Here is a 27829-nt window from a genome sequence, read left to right on the forward strand (position 1 = left end):
TTAAGTATTTAACCTTTAATATAGTCAAATTAAAGAAAATGTTGAATTCACATGGCAGTAAAAATCACAACTCCCAAAAATCTATACAGAGTAAAAACTTGAATGTTCTGATTAAGATTGAAATCGATTCCGCACTGATAATTCTGTATAAATAGTAAAAATGATTCAACCAGCATTGCGGATTTTCCACTGAGCGATCTGCAAGGCTTTTATTTGGGCTGTTATAGTTGTACATAACAAGAAAAGGCTTTGACAGATCTTCAGCACGATGCCACATGAGCTCAAGATTCTGTAAATGTTTTGTTTATTAGAAGACATGGAGAAATGAAGCTTATTTCTAGAGATTGGACCCCTTTTTAGGAAAGCTAACAGACGACAATTCTTCAATCTTTACGTTTTAAATTAAACAACATAAAAAAAATTTACCCAAGAGAGAAAAACAACAAAGCCAACACATGATGCATGTTCTGTATCAGATGAGGACATGAGGATTATAACTGTCCACAATCTGTAACAATTATCCTTTTGCTTGGTTTGCCACTTTTAGCTCCCAGCTCTCCCATCTGCGTTACCACGTCCATGCCTTCTTTAACGAAACCGAAAGCAACATGCTTAAAGTCCAAGTGTTCAGCTTTCTTCAGCGTGATGAAAAACTGAGAGCTGTTTGTGTCTCTACCGGAATTGGCCATGGACAGCAGACCCGGCCCGGTGTGCCTCACGTCGAAGTTCTCGTCCTCAAACTTGCCCCCGTAGATGGACCTTCCACCGGTGCCATCCTGATTGGTTATGTCACCCCCCTGACACAAAAAAGGGAACACAAAGGTTAGGAGAACTGGATGAGCTGCATCACTGAATCATTTCAGCTCATCGGCTGTTCATTTATTACTTACATCTATCTGGTATCCATATGTGGTATTTATATAGTCGATTTAGTATGTAATGTAGTCAATAAATGTACATACCAAATGGGTGTACCTAATAAAATTGCTTGTGTTGCCACCTATATCCCACAAAAAACCTGCTATCTAGGTCTTCCTCATTGCTTTACTTTGAAGCAATCTGCATTTAGTCATTTTGGGCGGTATGGGGGCTTAGTGTGTAGCACTGTCGCCTCACAGCAAGAAGGTCCTGGGTTCAATCCCCAGGTGGAGCAGCCCACATCCTTTTGCATGTTCTGGAGTTTGCATGTTCTCCCCGTGTATGTGTAGGCTTCCTCCGGGCGCTCCGGTTTCCTCCCGCAGTCCAAAGACATGCAGTGAGGTGAATTGGAGATGTGTTTAACATTAAACTTGTGAACTGATGAACCTTGTGTAATGAGTGTACTGTTCCTGTCATGAATGTAACCAAAATGTAAAACATGACATTAAAATCCCAATAAACAAACATTTAGTCATTTCCAATTCCCTATTACAGGTCTTCTGATGCTTGCACCATCTCCAGCACTGGCCATGGGTGGCGCAGATCAGCCCACGCTGTGGGAAGTATGCCGATTCTTACAGGGAGCCGTAATGAGAATGTGAAGTTATGCTATGCCCCATGTGTTCCTGCACTACTCAAGTCAGCACCTCAATCAGACAGCGGAAGTCGCTGTTGCAGCACCAGTGAAGAGAAACCCTATCCCAAGGCCAACTGTGTCTTTAAGTAGAGCCACTGAGGCTAGAACGCAAAAGCCGTGGTGGTAGGCTAGCAGAACAAATCCAAGCATTTGAATGTTTTTGGTTGTATGACATTTAAATGGAAACGAGCAAATAAATTCTTGAGAAGAGAAGAGTTTGTCTAGTCTCGCTTCGACTTGAGCCTCCACCCAGGACTAAAGGAAGACAAGCATCAAGGCTCTTCTCTGTTCTAGCACCCAAGTGGTGGAACGAGCTTCCTCTGTCTGTCCGAACATCTGAGTCTCTTGCTGTCTTTAAAAAACGATTAAAAACCTTCATCACCTTTTTACTAAACATAAACAAAAATAAATAAAAAATAAATAAATAAATAAAACACTTTGGTTTCAGCAGATTCGTGTTCTTTGACTGTTGTTTACTAAAACTTGAGAAATGAAATGTTTACTATGGAAGCACTTCTGTAAGTCGCTCTGGATAAGAGCGTCTGCTAAATGCAGAAAATGTAAATGTAAGAGAAGCTCTGTATCATTCAAGGAGAAAATGATCAACGTGTACATATTTAATACAAATCTGTAAGTGATCAGTTACTGCAGCATAATAATATTATAATAATAAATTAAACCTTTACCTGACACATGAAATCAGGGATGATCCTGTGAAAAATAGAATTCAGATATCCAAATCCTTTTTCTCCGGTGCACAAAGCTAGAAAATTTTCCGCAGTTTTGGGGACGATGTGAGCAAAAAGCTCAATAGTGATCCTGCCGAGGACCTGCTCGTCGGCGGCTATGACGAAGAACACCAAGGGGTTGCCTGGCCGAGAGAATTCTGCGATTTTAGAAGATTGAGCGAAGTCTACTTGACGCATGCACTGCTGACAGTCTGTAAAGGCTTTCCTGAAGGATTCAGCAATTTCAGGTGTCTTGAACTTGGCAGCGAGCTGCTCCATCTTTGCATTGCTCTCTGGAAAAAAGGAGGAAAAACACAAAACACAATTCTCAGAGTTTAATATAATACAAACTTGGTATCACATGACTAGACTGAAAAAAATCAGGAAACAAAACACTGGCCTAACCTGCATAGTCACAAGCTGTCCACACCAGTGCATTAGCAGATGAGTTCATCGGTTTAAGCTCGATGTCTGGGGTAATGGTGTGGTTAGCACAGACTTTTAGGACCTGTTCGCGCCTCATGAGCAAACGATAGGACCTTTTCACTGGGTGGAAAAGAATCTTAAGGTCACCAACTCCACGCTCTTTCCACTGGTTTATATCCCGATCCCATCGGAAAAGCTTCGTCCGTTCTTTAAAGAGAATCTCCTCATCTTCCTCACCAGACTTCACCTCAACCTGTGGAATTTCAGAAAGTGTCAGGTTCTATTTCAGTTCTATTATTTTTTTAAAATAGCAGTAAAACTCTCATTTATACAAAACTATGGTTCAATTTCTAATTTCTTCGATATTACAAGTCATGTTAAGTTCATTAAAGATCAACATACCTCAGGCAGAGAAACAATAGGCTCAAAGTGAATGTCTGCATTATTGGAAACATCCTCGTCACCGCCCGCTTCCTCTTCATCCTCATTTCGAGAGGCTGTTGCGCTGCTACTGCCGAAGACTACCGCCCCGGCATTTGCCCATGAGAAATTGGAATCTTAAAAAGGAGAGAAGACATCTTAGCTGGAACACTTGGCATTTTCACTGTTACACCAATGACCAATGAACTGCAGTAAAGCCAACCTATTTTTCCAAAGGCAAATTCATCAGAATTCTTTGCCAAGGCTGCAAATGAAAATGTACTTGAAGTGCTGAATCCAAAAAAAGGTGCGTCTGAAGGAAAGAGAAAAAAAAAATGTTAATCATCAATGGAAAGCTATAAACATTAGGACGACCTGCTTAATAAGCTGTGAAACCAGCTCTGACCCACCAAGACAAGGACTTCGCAAGACCTCTAAAGGCATCCTGTGATATCTGGAAGCAAGACATTACCAGCAGTCCCCTCCACTGTATGTTGTGACATGGATAATCCTAGTGTATCCTGGTGCCCTCCCTTCCCCAGGTAAACACTTCAGCTGCAGTTCATGTGATCTAGGAGAATATGGGCTTCTTTGGACCAGTCAGCTTCTTCTATTGCTTTAGTGTCCATTGTAGACACTTTGATTGTTTTGTGACTATACAGCCCTATATACAGAACACACTCACCCCCCTGTACTAAATTAATCTGCAATTTGAGATTCAGTACCTCTTCTGTCGAGTATCAGACCGCATAAGCTTCATGTACTCAGAAGTCAAGACTGGCCATAACCATTTGGTCCTTATATGAGTCACTCAGGTCTTTATGCGTGATCACTTCTGCTGCATTCAACACGTGTACTAAGAGTGACCATGTCATATGTGCCACTAATACAACTTTTAGCCAGTCACATTTTTTAAAGGTAGTCAGAATGTGTTGGCGTATTAATTAACAGAACACGAGAACAGAATTGCTAAGAACACAGGGTTTCATTTGACTTGATTATGTCTGCTCAGCCTAAAAACAGCTCCAGATTTTCATGCTACAATTTAACAAGCCAAACATATGGAAGTCTTACCTACTCTCTCTGGTTTTGTTTCCAAACACATTGGTTTGATGCTGCATGTAACTCTGTCCCTGCTTACAAACTACTGCTTTGAGTCATGAATCATGATGATTCCAAGTTACCAGTATACAGCCTACTGCAGAATGTTAAAAGATAGTTTACCTTGACTGACATCCGATTGGGTCTTTGTTGAAAGATCAACAGGACAGCTGGACTCTGCAGAGCGAGGCTGGTCTGAAGAAGCCTTACTGGTTTCAATGGTACTAGGCAATCCGCTATTAGGCAAGGGATCCACTTGCCTGTTCAGCTCAATCTAAAATAAATAAATGAATTTCAAAAATGTAAAAACACCTCATAAAAAATCATGTTGCAAAAGAGTCCATATTTGCTTTACATCAAAAAGCTTTTAATCAACAGGAGAGAAAGCCATTCTGAATTTCCAGGCACTGCTGCACTGGCATGAAAAGTCAAAAACATCTAGATATATTTTGGCAGGATAAACAACTCATTTTGGCTTTTTTTAAAAACACACCTTCAGAATAACAATGCCAAAAATATTAAATTATATTGTACAAAAACACATTGTTAAAAAGGTCAATCATCTCTGTTCCTTTTTTGCATTCCCCCCCCCAATTTTACTTCCCAATCTAGTCATATCCAGTAGCCAACTGCATCTGTTCACCTGCACGAGGTGAGTTTATTTGTGGATCAGCTTTGTGTACAGAGAGTCACACCCTTATCCCATTATCCCCCGTCTCTGTGAAGGTGCCATCAATCAACCAGCAAAGGTTGTATTTGCATCAGTTATGAGGAAGCGCCCCGAAACCCTCCCAGAACAACAAGCCAATCGTTGTTCATGTAGATAGATAGATAGATAGATAGATTAGATTCAACTTTATAGTCATTGCTCAGAACAGGTACAAGGCAACGAAATGTAGTTAGCATCTACCAGAAGTGCAAATAGTAGCAATGTGCAAAAAACAGAGAATATCAGTAACATATCTATGATAAATATGAATATAAAGTTATAACTATAGCTATTTACATATATGGAATTATATCTATATACATAGTACGATATACATAACAGCAATAATAACAAAAAGCGTACAAATAAAAATGGGTATGTAGGTGCCCAGCCTGCCAGTAGCAGAGATGAGATTTGAACCGACGAGTTCTAGCGTGTATTATGGTTCAGTGACCAATGGATCTGGCTTCCCTGGAATCACCAGGTGCAATGCACACCATGGACATGATGCCAAGTCATTAAGACAAAGTTTATCATGTCTGTGTAGATGACTGGCTGACCGATAATACTGCTGAGATTTAAACCCAGGTTGGTGTTGGTTGGTTATTTCAGCACTGTTCAACAGCCAGATCTTTCTGTGGCATTCATGCACAACTGAAGAATAAATGAACTTTCAGGTAATAGAGCCACCTCAGATCACAGAATGTCCACAGAACAGTATTTAACTACTGTTATTATTTGATCCACTCACCTGAGCTTGCTGCACCTTTTGAAGTTCTGTTCCAAAGTCCTCTGACCCGTCAGGCTCTGTCTCTAGATCACTACCAGCACCACAGAAGAAGGTCCGAGGCAGCTGTAGACTTTTAGCCATTTTTTCCTCCTCCAGTGTTGGTTTCTTCTCCCAAATAATAACACAGTCAGGGTTCTCTGAACTTCTACTGGCTTGCTCTGTGAGTAAAACATAAAAAAAATAATAGAGTTTTAATTCACTTCTAAATAAACCTGACATTATTGTTACTGATTTGATTTATAGAAAGACAGATAACCCCCTTAATTCAGAAGATGTCTTTTTCCCCTTACAGTTAATGAAAATCATGTTTACATTTTTGTGGAATTAAATATTGTAAGAAGCTAACACGTCACTTACTAAGACTGGCTGGGACAGAATCAGGGTAAAGCTTTCCTTTCAGATTTTTTACTGCTGTTTCATAATCTTCATCTGCACAACAAAAATATTAGCTAAACAATGCTAATAAAGCATTATACAAAAGTAGATCTGGAGTATGTGATTCTAATTAGAAAAAGTTAATGAGATAACAAGGGAGTGTGTGTGTATGTGTGTAGGGTGTGCGTAGGGTGTGTTTCACATTAGCCAAAAGAATGTGAACCTCTAACCATGAACCTAATGGGCTATTAGTGTATATGATTTTATACACCTGTATGAGTGTAGTTAAAAAATAAGTCATGATAAAGATCAAACTCTTACCATCACTTTCCTCACTCACATATCCAGGCACGTTTTTGTAAAGGAAAAATGTAGAAGGCAGCATCAGCTTTTGGGCCAGTTCTGCTTGCTCCTTGGTTGGCTTTCGTTCATACACAATTTCAATCTCTGTGTCTTCTGCACGGTTTTCCTCTTGCTGTGCCTGAGAAGAAACTGAAAGGTAGAAGCAATGGTCAGATCTACATCTCAAATGTTAAAACAACTGTTTTTAAAACCAGCAGCAAAAAAAAAGATTGGCAATGTGTTTCAGTACAACATAAGCATGTCTAAAAAAATCTACTTACAATTCATTATAGACCCACTACAGTAAGATGTGCAGTAACATGCACAGCATATGTATTTACTTTTTTAAATTACTTTGTATTTTACTTTTTACTTAACAGACATAGAATTTCAAGGCTTAAAGCAAAATTTTATGATTGTTTTAATAAATGTTTTGGACTTGTATGTAATGTTAAAAAAAAAAAAAACAACTCCCTGATATTGTGCATTGAAACATCGTGTTGACTCATGAACCTTTTTGAGCCTTTTGTTAGTACTTCTGAAACAGGTGGCATCATTACTAAGTATAAATTAAGTTACTGGTCTTACTGGTTTGATTTGCATTTTACTTACTGTCCCAATTCTTTTGTAACTGAGTTTAAGGACTTTCTGTACGACAGACTGCCTAAGGCAGACAAGGAAAGTAACAATACAGTCATGATAAAGCCATTACAGCATAATTGGCTACATTAATGGTAGGAACAAGGTTATAAAGTCCAAGTCCAAGACTACTAGTGTAAATACTTTTACACATTTAATTAACATACAAAAATCTGTATTAGGTATGTTAACCCATTTGCTATAATGCAATCATGCACTGGAGTGTTAGAGAGAGTACATGTGTGTGTGTATATATATATAAGACTGTCCTTATTGTATTTATCATGCACTACTACCATCTGTATAGCCAAAGTCAAATTCCTTGTATGTGTGAGCATAATTGGCCAATAAAGTCTGATTCTAAAATAGACACCAGAACTTGGTGTATCTTCACTAGTGCTCTCAGACCTTTGGCCCACAGTGAGTGAGTATACATGTAGACAAGTATCCGAAAGAATAATTAGACAAACTGAAATAAGTGAATAAACAGTAATATTCCATACTAACCAATTTAATAATCTACATCAGTAAAGCTAAAATCTTCTTGGCCTTGAAACAGTTTACAAAATGTGTTTGAGTCAGATGTCTTACAAGACTGGAGGTGAATAGTGGATTAGTAGAGCTTTTACACATTATACAGAGAGACTCAGAACTTCACACTAATCAAACCACAACAGAAAAAAATTCAAAATCTTACACACTCGCGCACACACATGCAACTTGTGTACCCATTTAGAAAAACTGATGTACAGTGAAAGAAAGCCTAGAAACTCCAGAGGATATGTTACTATGCTTTAATAAAAAATAAAAAAAAAGCACACCCTATACCCAACACCACATGAACATCCAGGATTAGGAGCCCAATGACATTAAATTGTACGTTTGTAATTGACTTAGTCAAACATACAAATCTGTGAGGTGCGCGGATGGTACAGCAGTCTACTATGCTATTCCACCACTGCAGTTCAAGCTCTCAAGTTTGCTACCGGCCTGGTTGGGTAATTAATACCCACAAATTGAAGCATCTAGGGGAGGGTAGTTCAGAAATGATTTCTCCCATGACCAGTAAAACAGTGACCTGTTGACTTTGACAGGAAAATTCATCTGGAAGAATAAACTACACTTGTTTGAGGGGATAGGGGCTTGGCCGTGAAACCTACTTCTGGCACCAGAATAATAACAACAACAACAACTAATAATAATAAAATCAGCAAAATGAAGATACACCACTGTAATGTCTCTGTGGTCTGTGCTGGATACAGGGGAAAATAACTGAATATTACTTATAATTGGTCATTATTATGATTGGCACTATCAAAATTGAGTGTCTTACAAAAAGAGCAGAGAAAACCTGTTTGCAGGAAATACCAATCAGTAGACTAGGCTAGGTAAATTGTTTTAGTTACCATGCTTTTCACTTAGTTTACACAGACACAAACCATTAAGTTCATTGTGTTACAGGATTAAGTATATAAGCTCACCACAACTGTTTATTTGCTGAAAGTTGGAAGAACCAATATTAGGAGTATTATTAACAATGAAATCATTACCCACTATATACGTACAATCGTTAGCTAATTGCTTATGTTCATGACTGGCCTAAATCACAGTCAATTCAACAGTACTTAAAGTTTATAAAAATGGTTTGAAGTTTCTAAGTTAAGACACATGCAGGTTAGATTTTCTGATCATGCTAACAAATTAGTTCTTCAACCAGGATCGAGTATGCGAGCACAGGCCTGCTGGTGACAGCACAGAGTCACGTGTCACAGAACACACAGCGTGCAGTGTCAAATACCTTCAGTTTGAAACTGGGTGGCTGAAGTGCACGTCCAAAAAGCCATAGGGTTATCTTTAAAAAGCCTAAAATCCAATCCTAAAGTAAATAAATAAATGAAATGAATGGAAAGGGGGAGGTTAGATGTTTTGAATGGGACAACTAAATTGCTTCCCCCATAGTCTTTGTGCCTGCACTAGTATGACTTTAGGGCACGTCCTCATTGGCTTATTTAATGGAAAGGGGGGGGGGGGGGGGGGGGGTTAACTTCCTGAAAGCAACAACTAAGTTACTACAGCCATTATTGGAAGGTCCTGAGACAGCCTGAAAGAATCCTACAACTGTAAGCCAGATTGTAAAGCTAATTATTCAACAATTACACATTTATAATTTATTATAAATAATTAAATTATATAAATAATTAAATTATTAATTAAATTATATAAATAATAATTTAACTATAATAATTACAATAATTTATAAATATAATACATTTTTTTTCAAAATACACTACATGGTCAAATGTATCTGGCCACCTCTTTAATTAAACAATATGCTTCCAATTTTGTGGTGAGCTTGACTACACCCCTGAGCAGAAAGCCAGGTTTGTCCTAATTGACTAGTATGGCATAGAGAAACTTGAGTCAAGTTCTGATGTTAAGCCTAATGACCTTCTGGACATTGGACTCAGCTCCCATTTAGAGGTAAATAGTCATATAGTTTACATAAAATGAATAAAAGTAGTAACATGAAAACCAACCAACAGTTGCATGGTTGTTTATAGATTTTTTTTTTTAATGAATGTTACCACAAAAATGTGGTTTGGTTTGGTTCCAAAACAATACAAAAAGTTATAGTGGAAATAAAGCTTGAGAACCAATCCTGGCTTAATCTTAATTGTAGTTTTACAAAAAAGGCCTTTATAATTCTATATAATGAATTCTAATTACATTTTGGACAAAACAAATACACAACAGACTAGTTTTGCACCTGGCATTTTGAAAACAGAACAAAATGACAGGAAATTATAACTAGACCACATCATTGCAAGTCTAGGCAAACCAAACTCACCTCTTTGTGGCACTTTGAATGGAGTTACGGGCAAGTCTGTGCTCTCCCCTGATGTTTTGGAGCCTGAAGAACCGCTGGATTCCTTATCTCTTGAGCCTGTGGTAGGGCTTGGGACCTGCTGAGATGATGATGATGATGGACTTCCAAAAATTTTCTGCACAGAGTCTGAACCAAAGACAAATTTGGGAGGCGAGACCACTAATTTAGAGGGGCTGTGTGATCTGTTGGTTGGTGTAGTAGGTGAACCACTGCTCTCAGACACCGGCACAGTTATTTCTCTGGTGGTTTCCTCAAGCACTGCTATGGCAGCTTTACCACAGATGGTCTCTTGGGAGGTCACAGCTTTTCCAGGAGACATGACCTCTAGAAGGCTTTTCTTTTCCTGGGCCTCCTTGGCTTTGTTGAAGCAATCTTTAAAAGAATCGGCATTCTCTTGCAACTTGAAGCGCACAGCCAACTGCTCGACATTTCTTTCTCCTTCAGCGAAATCAAACGCACTCCAGATCCATGCCTTTTCTGATCCCTTCATCGGCTCGAGTTTCATGTCTGTAGTTATCCAGTGGTTTGCACATAGTTTGAGAACCTGATCCCGTCGCATGACAAGCCTTGTGCGTTTAGTTTCGTAGTTCTGCAGAATTTTGATGTCTCCTATGCCTCTCTCTTTCCATTGGCAGATGTCTTTATCATAGCGATATAGCTTTGATCTGTGACTGAACACCACCTGCTCATTCTCCTCCCCAGTAGAAATATCAACGAGATCAGGCAAAGGCACAACTGGTTCAAAGTACTGACCATCTCTTTCCTCTTCTTGGCTTGTGTCGTGCTCGCTATCTGTTCCTACAGAAGTCCTGCTTTGGTTTACCTTGGCTGGGGATTTCGAAGGACTAAAAATTGGCTGGAAATTAAAACCAAATCCAGCCGTCGATTCTCCAAAACGGAACAAATTTCTGGGCAATGGACTGCTGGCTAGCGGAGAGGCGTATACAGACGTGTCAGCACTTTCATTGTGAACGTCATCTTGTAAGTCATAGTTGTCCCACTCCAACGTTGGTCCGGTGGTTTCAGAATGGGTTTTGATATGGACATTAGAGAAATCGATTGAAGTCACGGCATCGCTTTCTCCATGCTTGGCCTTAGTTCCATCATAAGTCAAGAATGACTTTAGATCTTTGAGACCAGATTTCATCTCCTCAGCTTTCTGTATAAGGTTTGCCGTCCTGTCAGAAGTGGTAAGCTTGTGAGGGGTCTGTAGAGGAATGTCCAAAAGGAGCTTTTGACACTCCTCAAACTTCTGTTTGAACACTTCTGCAAGTTCAGGGGTTTTAAACTTGATAGCCAACTGTTCCAACCTGGCATCTCCATCTGAAAAATCATTTGCTAGCCACATCCAGGCACGATCAGACCCAGAAAGTGGCTTCAGATTCATCGTGGTAGTGATCCAGTGATTAGCGCACACCTTTAACACCTGCTCTCGCCTCATAAGAACTCTGAGCCGGCCATTGACGCTATTTTTAAGAAGTTTTAGGTTTCCAACACCTCGTTCTTTCCACTGATTAGTCTCGGTATCGAACCTGAAGAGCTTAACACGGTTTGTATAGAGACACTCTTCCTCCTCTTCCCCTGTAACAAGGTCAACCTTGTCAGGCATCTTAACCACCGGTTCAAACTGAATATCATCATTTTCTTCTGTTTTATACATGTCTTCCTCTTCTTGATCAACAGAGGACTCTGTCTTTTGGCTTTGCTGGGATGTTGTGAAAAGTTGCTCACCAGCCCCTGCAAAGCCTTTAAAATTGGGGTCTTTTTGTCCAAACTGAAAGTCACCTTGTGCAGTCTTTGCCAAATCTTCAAAGCTAAATGTGCTGGATTTACCTGTAAATAGAGGACAGTCATCAGTACCACCTTTGCTCACTGGCTGGACAGGGGAAGTCGATTTGATGTCTTTTTCCTTCTCCTTGTGTTGATCAGCAATGTTTTTTAAAAACACTGAGGCAGAACCACTTGGGCCTTGATCTTTCGACTTTGATTCTGCTCCTTTCAAACCAAATTTGAATGCACCGCCAGGGATCAGTGATGAAAAAGAGAATTTTGATTTGTTTGAAGAAGCTTCATCTGCGGTTGCAGAAGACTCAAATTTAAAAGTTACTTGATTGGTTTCCTTTTTAGTCTGACCAAACTTAAAAGTACTACTAGCATTAAAGCTGGGTTTAAATCCTGTAGGTTTAGGTTGACTACCTTGACTAACACCAAATGAGGAGGAGGAGGGTGCCGCTGAACTGCTATTTGTGTTCGGTTTAGGGTTTTTACAAGACCTACAATGACTACATGTGCCTTCGTTTCTTACTAGACAGTGATCACAGTTCCAAGGCCCGTCTTTCTTTCCACCGCTATGTAAAGTCTGGCAAGAAACACAGTTTGTGGCAGACGCCTCATTCCTGACTAAACAGACATCACAATCCCACTGTCCCTCTTTTTTGACAAATTTGTCAAAGCTGGAACTCGCAGGCGGTTTCACAGCAGTGGTTTTAGTTGAAGGATTTGCAGTTTGACATGCAGCGCAAGCACTTGCAGATGCTTCGTTCCTTACTGCACATGTAGGACAATCCCACTGTCCCTCTTTTTTAACAAATTTGTCAAAGCCGGAACTTACAGGAGGTTTCACAGCAGTGGTTTTAGTTGAAGGATTTGCAGTTTGACATGCAGTACAAGTGTTTGCAGACACTTCGTTCCTTACTTCACATGTAGGACAATCCCACTGTCCATCTTTTTTGAAAAATTTCTCAAAGCCAGACCCGAAAGAGAAGCCAGAACTCGCAGGCGGTTTCACAGCAGTGGTTTTAGCTGAAGGATTTGCAGTTTGACATGCAGCGCAAGCACTTGCAGATGCTTCGTTCCTTACTTCACATGTAGGACAATCCCACTGTCCCTCTTTTTTGACAAATTTGTCAAAGCCAGACCCAAAGGAGAAGCCAGAACTTACTGGCGGTTTCACAGCAGTGATTTTAGTTGAAGGATTTGGAGTCTGACATGCAACACAAGCACTTGCAGGTGCATCATTTCTTACAGCACATGTTGGACAATCCCACTGCCCTGGTGTCTTAGCAAACCGAGAGCCAAATCCCTGAGACCCCGATGCTTCCAGCTGACTAGTCTTTTTATCACCTTCACTGGATGAAGGTCCAGGTGTGTGTGTTCCAAATTTGAAAGAAAGTGGAATTTGGGATCCAAACTCTTTAAAGTTGGCATTGTCACCAGCATGTGCTAAACCTCCAGTTCCAAAAGGAAATGACTGTGCAGAGCAAGTCAATGAAGTAGTAACTTTGAATTCCTCAGTGGGTTTAGTTTGAGATTTGGGATTAGGATTGTTACAAGCAACACATGTTTGAGATGAGGAGGCGTTTCTTACACTGCAGATGTTACAATCCCACTCACCTGCCTTTTTCGCAAACTGGGTTTTAAGGTCGATGTTTTTGCTAGACACCTCTTTGTTAGATTTGTTTGGTCTGTGGTTGGTTTCCTTCATCTGACTCTGTAATTGTGGAGATGCAAGAATAGCTTTCTGAGCTTCCTCAAATTTCAGTTTGAACAGCGCCGCTTCATCAGCAGTCTTAAAGCGAATGGCTAGCTGCTCTGTCTTTGGCATCTCATCAGCATAATCCATAGCATACCAAACCCATGACTTATCCGACCCGGCATTAGGTTTCAGAACCATGTCAGCAGTGATGTAGTGATTTGCACAGATTTTTAGTACTTGTTCCCTCCTCATTAACAATCTAAATTTGCCGGCTGTTCTGTGCTTTAAGATTTTAATGCATCCAATGCCTCTTTCTTTCCATTCTTTGGTTTCGGCCTCAAATCGAAACAGCTTTGTTCTGTTGCAGAACATTTCTTCTTCCTCCTCTTCACCAGTTTTGACATCAATCTTATCGGGCAGTGGGACAATAGGCTCAAAATGGGGTCCGTCCTCATCCTCTTCAACGTGAATGCTGTCATCACTTTCAGCATTTCTCTCATCACTCGCAAAGCCAGTGGTTGAAACAGATTTTCCAAAGAGATTAGTTTTACCCTGGAAACCATCTGTGAAGGAAAACCCTGCTGCAGCTTTATTACCAAACTGAAAGACCCCACTTGATGTTTGATCTGTTGATTGAGATTTCGGTGCTGAATTTCCATCAGTTCTGGCTGGAATGTCTGAAATCAGAAGACCCAAAAGGCTTTCGCTGTTATTTTTCATCTCTGTCGATGTAAAGGTAAAGTCGCCATCATTACTTTTGAAATTTGACTTGAACTTGAATGTAGCGGCAGATAGGGTTGTTTGCTCTGTGGTTCCTCCCTTTATAACAGGGACCTTTGAAGTTTCAGCTGGAACCTGCTGGCCAAAGCCCACTGACTTGCCTTCAGTGCTCTTGTAGGTCTGGGAAGGTTTGGCAGAGGGCTTGGTGAAGTAGCCAGGCTCTGGCAATGTCGGATTAGCTGAAGGCTGAGAAATATTATGACCTTCATAGTAGGGGGAGAGCATGGTTGTAGCTGGTGACTCAAACCTAAGTGGGTTATTAAAGTCCTGATTTTGAGGATACATGCATGCTCCTGTTTGAAGAGGTGGGGTGTGTGTTGCTTGCTGGTATGCGTACATATGCGGCTGAGGAAGACTATTTATTCCATACACGGGTGGCTGTAGAAATAAAAACAAAAGGATAAGGGATAAATTCTGAACACAATGGGTACATTCGAAAACCTAGTGAGCTCTCTACATGGACAGCGTTTTACATCATACTATGCACACTCCCAAGAAGGAGACTTCTTAGATACCTTAAAATGCTGCCTACTAAGGTGCATTAAATTTAAGTCAATTACTTATTAGAATCCAGGCAGTAAGACAGCCAGACAGCTCACTAGGTTTTCAAACAGACCCAATATAACATGTGGCAGTGATAAGATTAAGGCCAGCATACCTTTGGTGGTGTCACATTTGCGGCAGTCCGGAGAAGGTACTGTGAATTATGTGCAGGGGACTGATTGTAGTATCCAGAGGGACCTGTTGTAGCAACTGAAAAATTACAAATTCATGTAAAATAAAATATCCAATAAGAACTCATTCAGCAAGAAGACTCATTTAGTCCAACTGACCTGTAAGAGGCACCCCATGGAATGCTTGTGTAGCTGAGAAAGGTTCCTGAAAAGTCTCTGCCGAGTAACTCCCTCCATATACCGGCTGGAAGGGCACCTCTGCCGACCCAGACGCATTATGCTTCAGATCATGAACCTCATTCTGTTGGGCAAGTGTGCAAAGAAAATCATTGAGCTATACCTACCTGGTTTGTACAATTATAATCTATACTTATCATACAGGTGAACTTTGTCAGTATACAATTACTGACTGTTTGCATGTTGATCTGGTACTGGCTTTATACTTTTGATAAAAAGCAAAGATGTCAAATGTCCCAGCATTGACAGTGAGGTGCTTAAAAAGCCCAACAACACTGCTGCACCTGTTACATGTTTAAAGTGCAACACACTGAAATGGCATTTGTGTTAATGACATGGTAGTGCTGACAATGGTCAGAGTGTACATAGCAACAGATGGGCTACAACAGGTAATTGTATGTATTGTAGGCATACATTATGAAACAGTGTACCTAATAAAGTGTGTGGTGAGCGTCGATTATCTCATTGAGTATAAGTGTTTATGTACACCACATTGTTGTACTACATTCTTAATAATAAATGTTGGGTGTTTGCAAACCTTTAAGCCCTCAATTTGTTGACAGAGCATCTGCAAGATTGACTTCTGATCCTCTGCCCAAGCTGGTGGTGTCTTGGGAGAAAACTATAAATAAAAAGCAACGTATTTAGATTACATGCATGTTGTTCAATTAATCATTAAAAAAAAAAGAAGAATTGGATTTACCACTGATCTCTTGGAAGGTGAGAGTATGCTTTTGGCTGGTGAAGCAACTGTAGCTTTTGTAACTGATCTTGGGCTTGAGGTCATAGGATGCCCTTCATAATCTCCATCAACAGCCTCCCCACTCTCTTCAAGCTGTTGATTGACTTCGTTGAGTAAATCCATGACCTCCTCCATTGACACAGGCAGCTGAAATGATACATCTCATTTAAATCTGGTCATTTTATTTACAACACTACAAAGCAGGCCTGAACAATAAAGGTCAAACCTTGTCTACTTCATCTGCATTGGCATTGTAGATCCTTGATAAGTACTTCTTAAACTGATGGAGAAGGTTGATGTATTTATCTTGAGTTTCTTCAACACCACTCCCTGCCTCCTCAGAAAGCCTCTGGTAGATCTAGGTCAGACAAAGCAGACACATAAGAACAACCGGTGGCTGTCCATTATTTACACACAAAAGTGAAATATATATATATATATATACAGTATATATAGGGTCGGCCAAAACCCTGATATCACAATGTGAAGCGGTATCTTTGCATTTTACTCAAACGTAGTAATGTTTGTCAGAAAATCCACAAGCATAAGAATAAGAAGTTCAGTTAAACCTTTTTTATCCAAAGCCTCGATCAGGCACATTTCAATGATCTAGTTTTGACAAGGAGTTTATTAGAAACCTTTACTCTAGTCTAACCTAATCTAGTCTAGTGTAATTTATGACACATTCACCTAATAACAAATAAGCATTGTGACAGTGGAGAATAAGGCATCAGAAATGAGTGTCAAGTAAATTTCGATTCATGGTTTCGTCTAAACATCCTGTCTACAGTTTGGGTCTTCAGACTTCTTAATGGCACCTTCATTTGTTCCTCTAATTGTATCCACCCTTGCTGCTGGCCATGCGCTTGCAAAAATAGAAAATTTTTCACAAGTGCTCTCAGACCTTTTGGCCTTCATTGTGTGTGTAATTATAATAGATAATAAAGTAAAAAGTAAAAAAGCAATAAACTTAAGTTACTTGAGCAAGATGCCAATGAGAGTAGATGGAATTGAGCTGTTCAAGCATCAAGATGGCCTCATCAGTTCTGCCTTCAATGTCAAGAAGTGTAGCAGATGCGATTTTCATCTCCTGCTTATAAGCTTTTATTACAGATACCTTAAAGGACAAAACAATCTGCCCAGTCAATTCAAATGTAATCAATTTAAGTCAACATTGCTTTTTAAAAGTGGGTGGCGATTACTGTACCTGTATGTCTTTACTGTGGAAATGCATGAATATTGGATCGAGAGGCTCAGGAATGCTGCGTTTCTTTTCAATTGCTTCAAGCAAAGGAAGAACAACATTCCAGTAGTGAACGCTGCGGCCAACATATTCTTTCTGATCATAATAGGAATTCATGTTACGACCCTGTAAAAAAAGAAAAGAAAGAAATTAAACAAATGCTTCTCAAATTAGAATCAACTAAAGTTTATTTTCTTTTACTAAAAAAAGTAGGTAATTTTAGGTAATGGTTAGTAAATAATGTTTACTAAAAAAACAGTAAATTACTGGCTATAGAACACAACTAACAAGCACTTTATTAGGTACTCCTATCACTGATTATTTTATAAGCTACACCTACCATACAAAGAAACTTTGCGGGTATTTAAATACTGATCCCATCAGTTGCTCTGTATGCTTCACGCCCCCCATTTAAAGACACCCCGCATTATATCTCACTAAACCAATGTTATTCGATTAGTGAACGATTCTCAGCATTGCAATGATACTAACATGCTAATAACAAGGTAGTGCGTGTTATGGTATGATTGTAGTAGGTGCTGCAGTGTTGTTGGGATTTTTAAACACCTTACTGTTAATTGACCGCATCCAGAGCAACAGATGGGCGACAGTTAGTAACTGTATACAAAAAGTTAACCTGTATTGTAGGTGTAAATTAGAAAACCAATCAATGTACATACCATATAGGTGTGTCTTATAAAGGGCTCGGTGAGTAAGCACACCACAACCCTACAAGTATCAAAAAATACCAGCTTCAACTGTTACCAACGTTACCATTATGCTCAAGTGCTGAGCCCAATGAATAAGAAGTGCAGGCTGAAGACCATGTTTCTCTCTTGCTCGCAGTGTGTTCAGGCCATGCTGGACAATCATCCGCAGTTTAGCAGACATATTAGGCCTGAAAGCAGAAACGAAACAGAAAATTAATAAATCATCACAGGAAGGATGCGTATGATAAAGGACTTAACTGCATTTCAGTAACTCACAGTGTTTTTTTATGAATGAGGTTGTAGACTGCATCCCACCATTCCCTCTGTCTTACTGAGGACAACAGTTTCAGGAGCTGCACAGGCAAACATCGTGGCTCATGCAACCGGTGGGTAGTAAAAATCTTAGCAGTCTCACACAGCTGGGTATGACTTGTGAATACCACACCACAGAGAAAGACCTAAAACAAAGTCATATTTTAACTAGATTAAAGAGAAAGTCTATGACATCTACCATGTCAGTCACAAAGCTCTAGTTTAAAATACCAGCTAGATTTCAGATTAATATACACAACTCTTCTCTTGTAAGGTTAGACAGGGTCTCATCACTGTTGCTCTAGAAAGGGTGTTACGCAGCAATCAAAGGACACCAATGTGCAGAGCAAATTATGTATATTCAGACTGGAAGGCTAGTTAAGTAGTTAATAGAGGATTTAATGTCTGGACAGCTCATAAGCCATTTTTCTGGCAAAAGCGGTTTTGATGGGTATCGTCATGGGGTGTCAGATACGGGTCAAGTCCCCTTATTAATTAGAATTTGAGCAGTGTTTTAGCATTGGTTTGGGTGAAGATGTCCGTTATCGTTGGAGCTATGCAAAACCCCATTCCAAACAATGTCACCAAGCCATTTTCATTTCAGGCAGAGAAATATTAAAGCAGACTTTAAAAAAAAGTCACCTCAAGGTCAAGCAAACAGATGGACTCTGGAGCGTTGGTGTCGAGTTTAAAAGTCTCCAATGAGAGACGAGGCAATAGCTGCTTTAGCCAGTCTTTAAGTGCAGGTCTCTGGTTCATCATCGACCACTGCAGGCCCAGCCATACAAGATACTGTAAATCCCCACAGTGCAAGATTGAACCTAAAATACATGTTTAAATGGTGAGTGAGGAGTATGTCATTTACAAATAAACAAAATTAGAACTACAAAACTACAGGATGTTTCAGACCACAGTTCTAAATGAGCAGAATTAGGGACCAAAAAAAAATGTTTGATTTGTTCCCTGATGGAAACCTGAGCACAGTTCGATGATATGAGATGTAATGCTAATTAGGACTACAGGGCACATAGGCTCAGCTTAAATTTATCATTCGATTACTACTCTTAGCATACCATTGTCCCACTTGGCAAGCTCTTGTATGTCTGGCGTCTGAGCCTTGACGCTAGAGAGATCATCGTTTCCAATGAAGGAGAGATCCATAGAGGCCTGAGTATTGAAGAGAATCTCAATAAGGGCATCTTGTCCACTCCTGTTACCGAACACCTCCACAGCCTCCTTCAAAAAGTGTTCCGTCTCCTGATTCATATTCAGAAGCATGTGACCTGCTTGGCTTTGACGATAACAAGCTAAGGACTCCAGCGGGTTTGGTGGTGCCTGATCACCCTTCTCAGGCTTTGCCTTTGGTCTGGGAAGCTGTTGATGGGTGGAAATAACAACAACAACAAAAAAATCACTTTTTTATATACAGAAAAATACATAAAGAAGTACTTAAAATCATTAAATATCAGCTATTTATATAATATCTACTAATAAGCCTTCACTGATAACTGTGTTATTCACACCCATTTGGTGTGTACGTTCATTATTTTTTTAAAAAACAAAAAAAAGTCACACCTGCCTACAGATAAACATTGTGAGTATTCAATCAAGTACTCTAGTCCATTTGTTGCTCTGTACACTTTGTCCCCTCTGTTCCCCATTTATCAATTGAAGATGATCCCCATTGTTACCCTTTATTGATCAGATAATGTTTGGGTGCAATGACTAACATGGTAGAGCAGCGTTGTTGGAATTTTTAAATACTGTTTAAACTCCCTGGGCTATGAACAAACTCTGTTAGGAGTCACTGTATGTGTACAATTTGAGAGTGTTTTGATCTTCCTCCAGTCTTCAGTGAGTAAATAATTTCTGATCACAGGACACTGTTGGCTTTATGTTTTTGGTTGCACACAGCCTTCTGGATTCTCCATCCAGCATTGACAGTGAGGTGATTAAAAATAATAAAAGGGGTACAGGGAGTAAAGTGTACAGAGCAATGATAAGCTACAGTCAGTAATGTACATCAGAAATACATTACTGAACTGTAATCCATCTGTCGTGTCTTACCTGGTGAGCTAAAAGATAACAAAGTGCTGCTAGATCAATGATGGCTTTCCATTGCTGTTCTTTTTCCACGGCCATCTTTAGCAGCAGGGTCCCGGCATAAAGATACAAATGACCTCGCATTTCTGTAAAGATGTCTGAAAGCTCATCCATGACTTTTGTCGCAGTGTTCTTTAAAGACTGCATAGCGTGGTCAAAACTAGAAACAAACACAATGATTTACATTACAGTACTTAGTACGGGTTAGATACATTTGTCTGTACACAGAAAATAAAAAAAGCAAATAAGTATTTTTTTTTTTTACAAGAAAAATCATTTTAAGGGCATGGAAAATACAAACCTAATTTCCAGAAAAGTTGGGACATGCAGTAGGAACAAAAATCTGTGACTTGTTAATTCTTTTAAAACAAAGCACAAAGAAATGTCAATGAACTAAAAGTTTAAGGGATCTAACAAACCACACATTTACTGCATTTTAAAACAACGTCCCATCTTTTCTGGAAATTAGGTATGTAAGAACATGGTCGATGAACATGTACATCTACAGGTTTCTAACAAGATAGCAGCAAGCACAGTCTGAGGTAATATGATATAAAATTTCATGTTCTGTTAAGAAGTCATATATGCACTGCAAAAGAAACCCCTAAAAATACATTGACAAGTGGTACAAGTTCAGTAGGTTCAGCAGTGTTGGGATTTTTAAATATTGTTAAAACTTGCTGGCCTCTTTATTTGGAACACATACTCTATTAGCACTGCTTGTAGGTGTACAGTTAGAGACAAGAGTTGTGTATTAATCTTCTAGTCTTTTATCAGAGGACACTGACACTGTTTACTTTATATTTTCGATTGGAGCAACATTCTCCTCCTAATAGTGGCACTGAGATGTTTAAAAATCCCTACATCACTACTGCAGCTGTAGCACACAAGCAGTGGTGATAAAAATACCAGCTTACATCTGAAATGCATCTAGACTTTCCCCGAAATCCTTTTCAGCAAGTGTAAGCCTTAGTAGATTGCAGTGTGCCAGCAGAAGTTCCTTTCGAAACTTGCGACATGACTTCTCGTTAGAAGATACATTTGGCTGAGCCACATAATCCTGCAGGAAATGTAAATGAACATGTTTTAGCTGAAGTTGAATTAAGCAGTTGTTATAGAGTAGATAAAGTGAATTTCCAAACCTGAAGAGTCTGAACAACTGTGGTGTACCAATCCAAGCTGTGCCGTAAAAGCCCAGTTCTTTCCACGTTCACACAGTGCTTGGCCGCTTCTTCCAAACGTCCATCAAGGGAGTATAACTGAACCAGTTTGCGGTTCACGTGGGCGTCAGAAGGCCGCAGTTGGAGCTCAGACTGTAAGAGGTCATATAGCTGGTTCCAGCCTTGCTGTCCCCGAGCACTCAGCAGTTTCTCCTATAAATGTGACAATTGCATTAAAGAAGTAATCAGACAGGTCAGCAAGTCATTATACATCATGCAAGAGAACATGCAGAGTATTACCACAGAGTATTATGAATACAAGTTTCATCGCTGAATGTAATGACAAAATCAAGCAATCAACAATAGAAAGAAACATAATATAACAATCAGATTCTATGTACTAACCTTTAGGTCAAAGACAGTTGGATGACCTGGCAAAAGCTTAGCAGCCTTCTCCACCCAAAATTCTGCCCTGCTGTCAAGTTCTGGCTTACTGCACAGGAGCTCGGCCACTTTAAGAACCAGGTCACGCTGGGCTGGGTTCAGCTCCACTGAACGCTATCAAATGAAAAATAAGTTCCATTAACTGAAAATTAAAGCCACAGTATAAAGGTAAAAATCTGCTTATTACAACACCAACCCACAGCTTTAATGTACTGACTGCATCTTTACTCCATCATGTTTAATTAGCACTTGTAATGAACTGATCACTATGAATTCCATCTATACTTTGATGGGACGCAATAAGCTTGTCAGTTAGCAGTTAACCAGAGTAACGAATGCCTGTCATTGGTTAAAAGAATTCAGCAACATCGCTTACAAAACTTCCATTTCCACTTTCATACACACATACTGGCAGACTCTCATTGCCCCACATACGCACCTGATATGTCAATAATGTGTCAGTACTCAAAACATCACAGAAAACACAGAGGGAACAAATATGGGAATGCACAGATTTTAAAATACAGTACAAAAAGTGGTTTGTGACTTCCAAAAATAACCCATACCTTGTAACATCCAACTGCTTTTTCAATTTCACCTTCCAATTCATAGAGCTGACCAAGGAATCTATGTGCTTTGGGATCTCTGACCTGAACAGTTAAATATGCTGATACATGCCTGTAGGAATAAAACAAGGAGATAAAAATATGGAAGAAAATGAAGGAATATGCAGCCATAAAGCACACAAGAACCATTTATAAAATCAGTGATTATGCATTATTTCATCAAAAATACCTCACCTTTTAGCAAGTTCATACTCCTTGGCTTCAAAGTATAGCTTTGCAAATAAAAAGCCTTTTATTGGTTTCTGCAAAAAGAAAAAGAAAAAGTGTGATTACACAAGCTGACATTATTAATATGCATCTGCTAATAACTAATTACATGCTACAAATTTCCAAACAAATATTTTTACTGAGTACTAGATAATGTTTATTTTCTATGTTAAATATATTTGACTTGATTTGATCATGATCTAGATATATTCAGTGTTGTAAATACACTACCAGTTGGGTCAAAAATTTAAGGAGACATTTTTATCAGTTTTGGGAAAACATTCTTGTCTTGTCTCTGGCAATACGTGCCTTGCATAGGCAAATAAAGATTTTTTCAAAACATCCTGTCACTGCCCAACAAAATCACTTTGTATGCCTTCAAATATTGCCGACAACACAACGTAACATGAAGATAAATTGATTTACATTAAACTGGAACCTGAACTAACCAGTGCTGTGACAAAGCATCTGTGGTCTGAAGACTAAAAAACAGTTGCCAAACAGCTGGAGCCTGGACAGTCAATGCAACTGTTTAACAACAGTTGGGTCTGTAACAGTCTTACAGGACCAGCTTTTTCACTGAGAACAGAGTAAAGTTGTGTCTGGCTAGCAAAAAAGCATTTTTATATTCATGATTCATTATAGAAAGTTTACTCTGCACTGTTACATTAAAAGTACTGCATTAAAGGTGAAATGTCTAATTTCAGAACTCGGCTTGACTTCTTAAGTTTAAGACATTTCTCGTGTGTTGAGAAAAGTTTAAAAACAACAAAAACAAGAATCAGAATCTTTATTATTCACGAAGTACCAGATGTACAAGAATTTCTCTAGGTACAGGTGTCAACATACAGGGGTTGGACAATGAAACTGAAACACCTGTCATTTTAGTGTGGGACGTTTCATGGCTAAATTGGACCAGTCTGGTGGCCAATCTTCATTAATTGCACATTGCACCAGTAAGAGCAGAGTGTGAAGGTTCAATTAGCAGGGTAAGAGCACAGTTTTGCTCAAAATATTGCAATGCACACAACATTATGGGTGACATACCAGAGTTCAAAAGAGGACAAATTGTTGGTGCACGTCTTGCTGGCGCATCTGTGACCAAGACAGCAAGTCTTTGTGATGTATCAAGAGCCACGGTATCCAGGGTAATGTCAGCATACCACCAAGAAGGACAAACCACATCCAACAGGATTAACTGTGGACGCAAGAGGAAGCTGTCTGAAAGGGATGTTCGGGTCCTAATCCGCATTGTATCCAAAAAATATAAAACCACGACTGCCCAAATCACGGCAGAATTAAATGTGCACCTCGACTCTCCTGTTTCCACCAGAACTGTCCGTCGGGAGCTCCACAGGGTCGATATACACGGCCGGGCTGCTATAGCCAAACCTTTGGTCACTCGTGCCAATGCCAAACGTCGGTTTCAATGGTGCAAGGAGCGCAAATTTTGGGCTGTGGACAATGTGAAACATGTATTGTTCTCTGATGAGTCCACCTTTACTGTTTTCCCCACATCCGGGAGAGTTACGGTGTGGAGAAGCCCCAAAGAAGCGTACCACCCAGACTGTTGCATGCCCAGAGTGAAGCATGGGGGTGGATCAGTGATGGTTTGGGCTCAATGGCCCAATACTTGTGCTAGATGGGCGCGTCACTGCCAAGGACTACCGAACCATTCTGGAGGACCATGTGCATCCAATGGTTCAAACATTGTATCCTGAAGGCGGTGCCATGTATCAGGATGACAATGCACCAATACACACAGCAAGACTGGTGAAAGATTGGTTTGATGAACATGAAAGTGAAGTTGAACATCTCCCATGGCCTGCACAGTCACCAGATCTAAATATTATTGAGCCACTTTGGGGTGTTTTGGAGAAGCGAGTCAGGAAACGTTTTCCTCCACCAGCATCACGTAGTGACCTGGCCACTATCCTGCAAGAAGAATGGCTTAAAATCCCTCTGACCACTGTGCAGGACTTGTATATGTCATTTCCAAGACGAATTGACGCTGTATTGGCCGCAAAAGGAGGCCCTACACCATACTAATAAATTATTGTGGTCTAAAACCAGGTGTTTCAGTTTCATTGTCCAACCGCTGTATATACATCTTATTAAATAATAGGATTTTAATATAAATAGAATAGAAAGTGGGCCTGGTCACACTTGATTTAAGCAGTGTTCAAACCCAAAACGTTTAATAAAATTTCCCAGATGCAAATCCTATAAATCCTGTAAAGAATCTGTCAGCTTTCTGTAGTGATTTACACCAAAAATGCAGATGCAGTGGGGTCAAATTTCAGCCCAAGTGATGCTCAATTTCAGCACTTTTTAAACCCAAAATAATCAACAACGTTTTCATGTTGCAAATACTAAAGATTCTCTGAAGAGGGCGTCAACAGGACTCAGACTAGGCGTGCAATATGAATCAGGCTGAATATTAGATGAATTTCAGATATGTATGATTAAAAAGGGCTGTATTGACCAGAATCAGAATCAGTAAGAGGCAGAACTGGACTGCGGGCAGGCCAACAAATGCAGTCTTGAACATTTCAACAGATTTGCACTTTTATTTTGCCCTATCATATCTTTTCAGTGTGTTTAGGCATCACATTTTATATTTAATTTATTTACAAAGTAGATTAGTTATGCTGTAATAATTAGGGCTGCCGGAGTCTAAAACTCTCTGTAAAACTGATATTTTTCTCAACTCGCATTTTACATTTTTAACTACAGTTTTTGTTGTTTTACCCCGGGGTCCTTCTGATGGAAACCCATTTACCCACCCGAGGTTAAGGAATGAAGTTGAAACTGCCGTGCCAACAACGCTGCTCATGCCGGATGTGACGTTTTGTAAAGTTGCTTTGAGACAATGTCTATTGTAAAATGCGCTATATAAATAAATTTGACTTGACTAGAATCAAGTTGGTTATTAAAAACACTAAAAATATTTTCTTTCTAATTTTGTCTGTCAAATAAAGGTTGAATAAAATTATTGAATAAAACAATTACAATTGTATTTTACAAAATGTCCCAACTATTCCAGAATTGTGTTTGCATTTCAGATGTACTTTTACCTCATATAGATATAATACAGAGATGTAATATTAGGTGGTGTGACTAGGAAAATACTTAATGCACTTGACCACTGGATTTTGGCTTTTTTTGTGTATTAGTTCATATAAACTTCACTCAATATTGTATCAAGAACTACGAAATTCTGACAGTTTTCCCAGAACTGCCAAACAAAACAACATAGCCAAGTTTCAGTTCAATATCTCTGCTGGTAGATTAACCACACTTCTTAGGCACACTTCTAAGTTTCAGCTCTATCCACAAATGTACAAAAGGATTCAGATCAGGACTCATCATAGGTCACCTCAATGTTTCTTTCTCAGCTTTTCTTTTCTTTTTAAAGTGTGTTTCAGGTCATTATGCCATGGCCTTCAACTAGGGCACAGCTTTCTGACACCGGGCTGTAAGTTCTGCTCCAAATCTTATTTTTTCTCTGGTAAACAGATTGTGTGACTCAAATAGCTATAATAATATTTGATCTATTAATTTTGCCTCATATAGATATAATACAGAGATGTAATATAGTAGTTAGGTGGTGGTGTGACTAGGAAAATACTTAATGCACTTGACCCCTGGATTTTGGCTATTTTTGTGTATTAGTTCATATAAACTTCACTCAATATTGTATCGTGAATTACGAAATTCTGACAGTTTTCCCAGAACTGTCTATATCCTGCCAAACTAAACAACGTAGCCAAGTTTCCCAATGCAGCAGCCGGACTCAGCCTTGCCGCGTTTTTCAAAGTACCAGCGAGTGTTTTCTGTCAGTGCTAGCTAACATGATGTATGAGTGATGGTCCTAAACTCCACCAAACCGCTATTATTCAGTAAGCAGCTGTTAATAATAACACTTCCGACTACTTTTGCACTTGGTTACTGTCACTACCAAAATTAACACCATTCAACGTCACAGTGCGGCCCGCTCTGAACCACTTAGCCAACACAGCTAATGCTAACTAGCACTGGCTAGCATGCACTTTCAAACCGGCTAGGCCTACCTCTTTTTGAGCAGGAGAAAGGCTCTCGACCGAAGAAATGTAGCGTTCGACGTCTGCCTTACTTCGCCTCATAGCTGCGAAAAGTTCGCAACCTTATCCGTAATAGCTGCTAAACTCAGTTTTGCACTTTTGCCGCTAACTAGCGACCTGAACTTGCACATTGATAGACTCAGACTTATCGCGATATGTGAAATCACGTGAGACTTTCGCGTGAGCTGATTGGCCGAATCGAAAGTTTGCGTCTCTTCTCACGATGTTGCTGTCAGGGAACAGAAACTCTAGCCCTCTCTGCTGGTTGTTTTATGACTCGCACATTAACGTAAGACTGACGCATTTAAAAGGTGTGTAATACAATTTAATAAAAAAAAATAATAAGCAGCACAATGAAGAGTTCTTCAGTGTTTTGCCTTATCAAGCACATTCATTTAGTCAGTTATAAACTAATTTCTAATTTTGTGGAATGCTCTTCACAGACCACTTGGCTTGTCTTCTTAAGTTTAAGACATTTCTCGTGTGTTGAGACAAGTTTATAAGCAACAACAAAACAAAAAAAACTGTGGGCCTGGCCATACTTGATTTAAGCAGTGTTCAAACCCAAAACGTTTAATAAAATTTCCTAGATGCAAATCACAAAAACCCTGTAAAGAAAATGTCAGCTTTCTGTAGCGATTTAAACCAAAAATGCAGAAGCAGTGGGGTCGAACTTTAGCACAAGTGATGCTGCTCAACTGAAAAGTTCAATGCTTTTCAAACCAAAAATTTACATTTACATTTTCTGCATTTAACAGACGCTTTAAAGCAATTGAGGGTTAGCTCAAGGGCCCAACAGTGGCAACCTGGCAGTGGTGGGGCTTGAACCAGCAACCTTTTGATTACTAGACCAGTACCTTACCTGCTAGGGTGGAACTGCCCAAAACAATCAACGTTTCCATAATGCAAATACCAAAGTTCCTCTAAAGATGTTGTCAGCTAGACTCAGACTAGGCATGCAATATGAATCATGCTGACAATTAGATGAATTTCAAATATGTATATACACTAATTTCTAATTTTGTGGAATCACTTTAAAAT

General features: G+C 39.5%; 1 protein-coding gene across 2 annotated transcripts; it reads right to left on the reverse strand.

Annotated features, from left to right (window-relative positions):
• ranbp2 (RAN binding protein 2) lies at positions 1–26918 on the reverse strand. Of its 2 annotated transcripts, XM_063005660.1 has the most exons (30): positions 26759–26918; positions 22653–22720; positions 22419–22530; positions 21814–21966; positions 21391–21621; positions 21166–21308; positions 20213–20408; positions 19219–19519; positions 18788–18966; positions 18110–18291; positions 17898–18021; positions 17088–17249; positions 16860–16997; positions 16107–16238; positions 15842–16027; positions 15677–15760; positions 15061–15202; positions 14886–14980; positions 12976–14605; positions 9934–12912; positions 8884–8961; positions 6426–6596; positions 6087–6158; positions 5691–5887; positions 4354–4504; positions 3353–3442; positions 3112–3266; positions 2689–2962; positions 2242–2576; positions 1–797 (listed from the first exon to the last, which is right to left on the reverse strand). In XM_063005660.1, the coding sequence occupies exons 1-30, from the start codon at positions 26828–26830 to the stop codon at positions 492–494; spliced, it is 9138 nt and encodes a 3045-aa protein (XP_062861730.1). In that variant the 5' UTR covers positions 26831–26918; the 3' UTR covers positions 1–491. The 2 variants fall into 2 exon arrangements, with proteins under 2 accessions (XP_062861730.1, XP_062861729.1); XM_063005659.1 differs by lacking the exons at positions 8884–8961; positions 14886–14980; positions 15061–15202; ... (14 more) ...; positions 22653–22720; positions 26759–26918 and having other exon boundaries at positions 9934–10048; positions 14511–14590.
• Positions 26919–27829: the final 911 nt, after the last annotated feature.

Source organism: Trichomycterus rosablanca, chromosome 12, assembly GCF_030014385.1.
Source record: "Trichomycterus rosablanca isolate fTriRos1 chromosome 12, fTriRos1.hap1, whole genome shotgun sequence".
Taxonomy (NCBI): domain Eukaryota; kingdom Metazoa; phylum Chordata; class Actinopteri; order Siluriformes; family Trichomycteridae; genus Trichomycterus; species Trichomycterus rosablanca.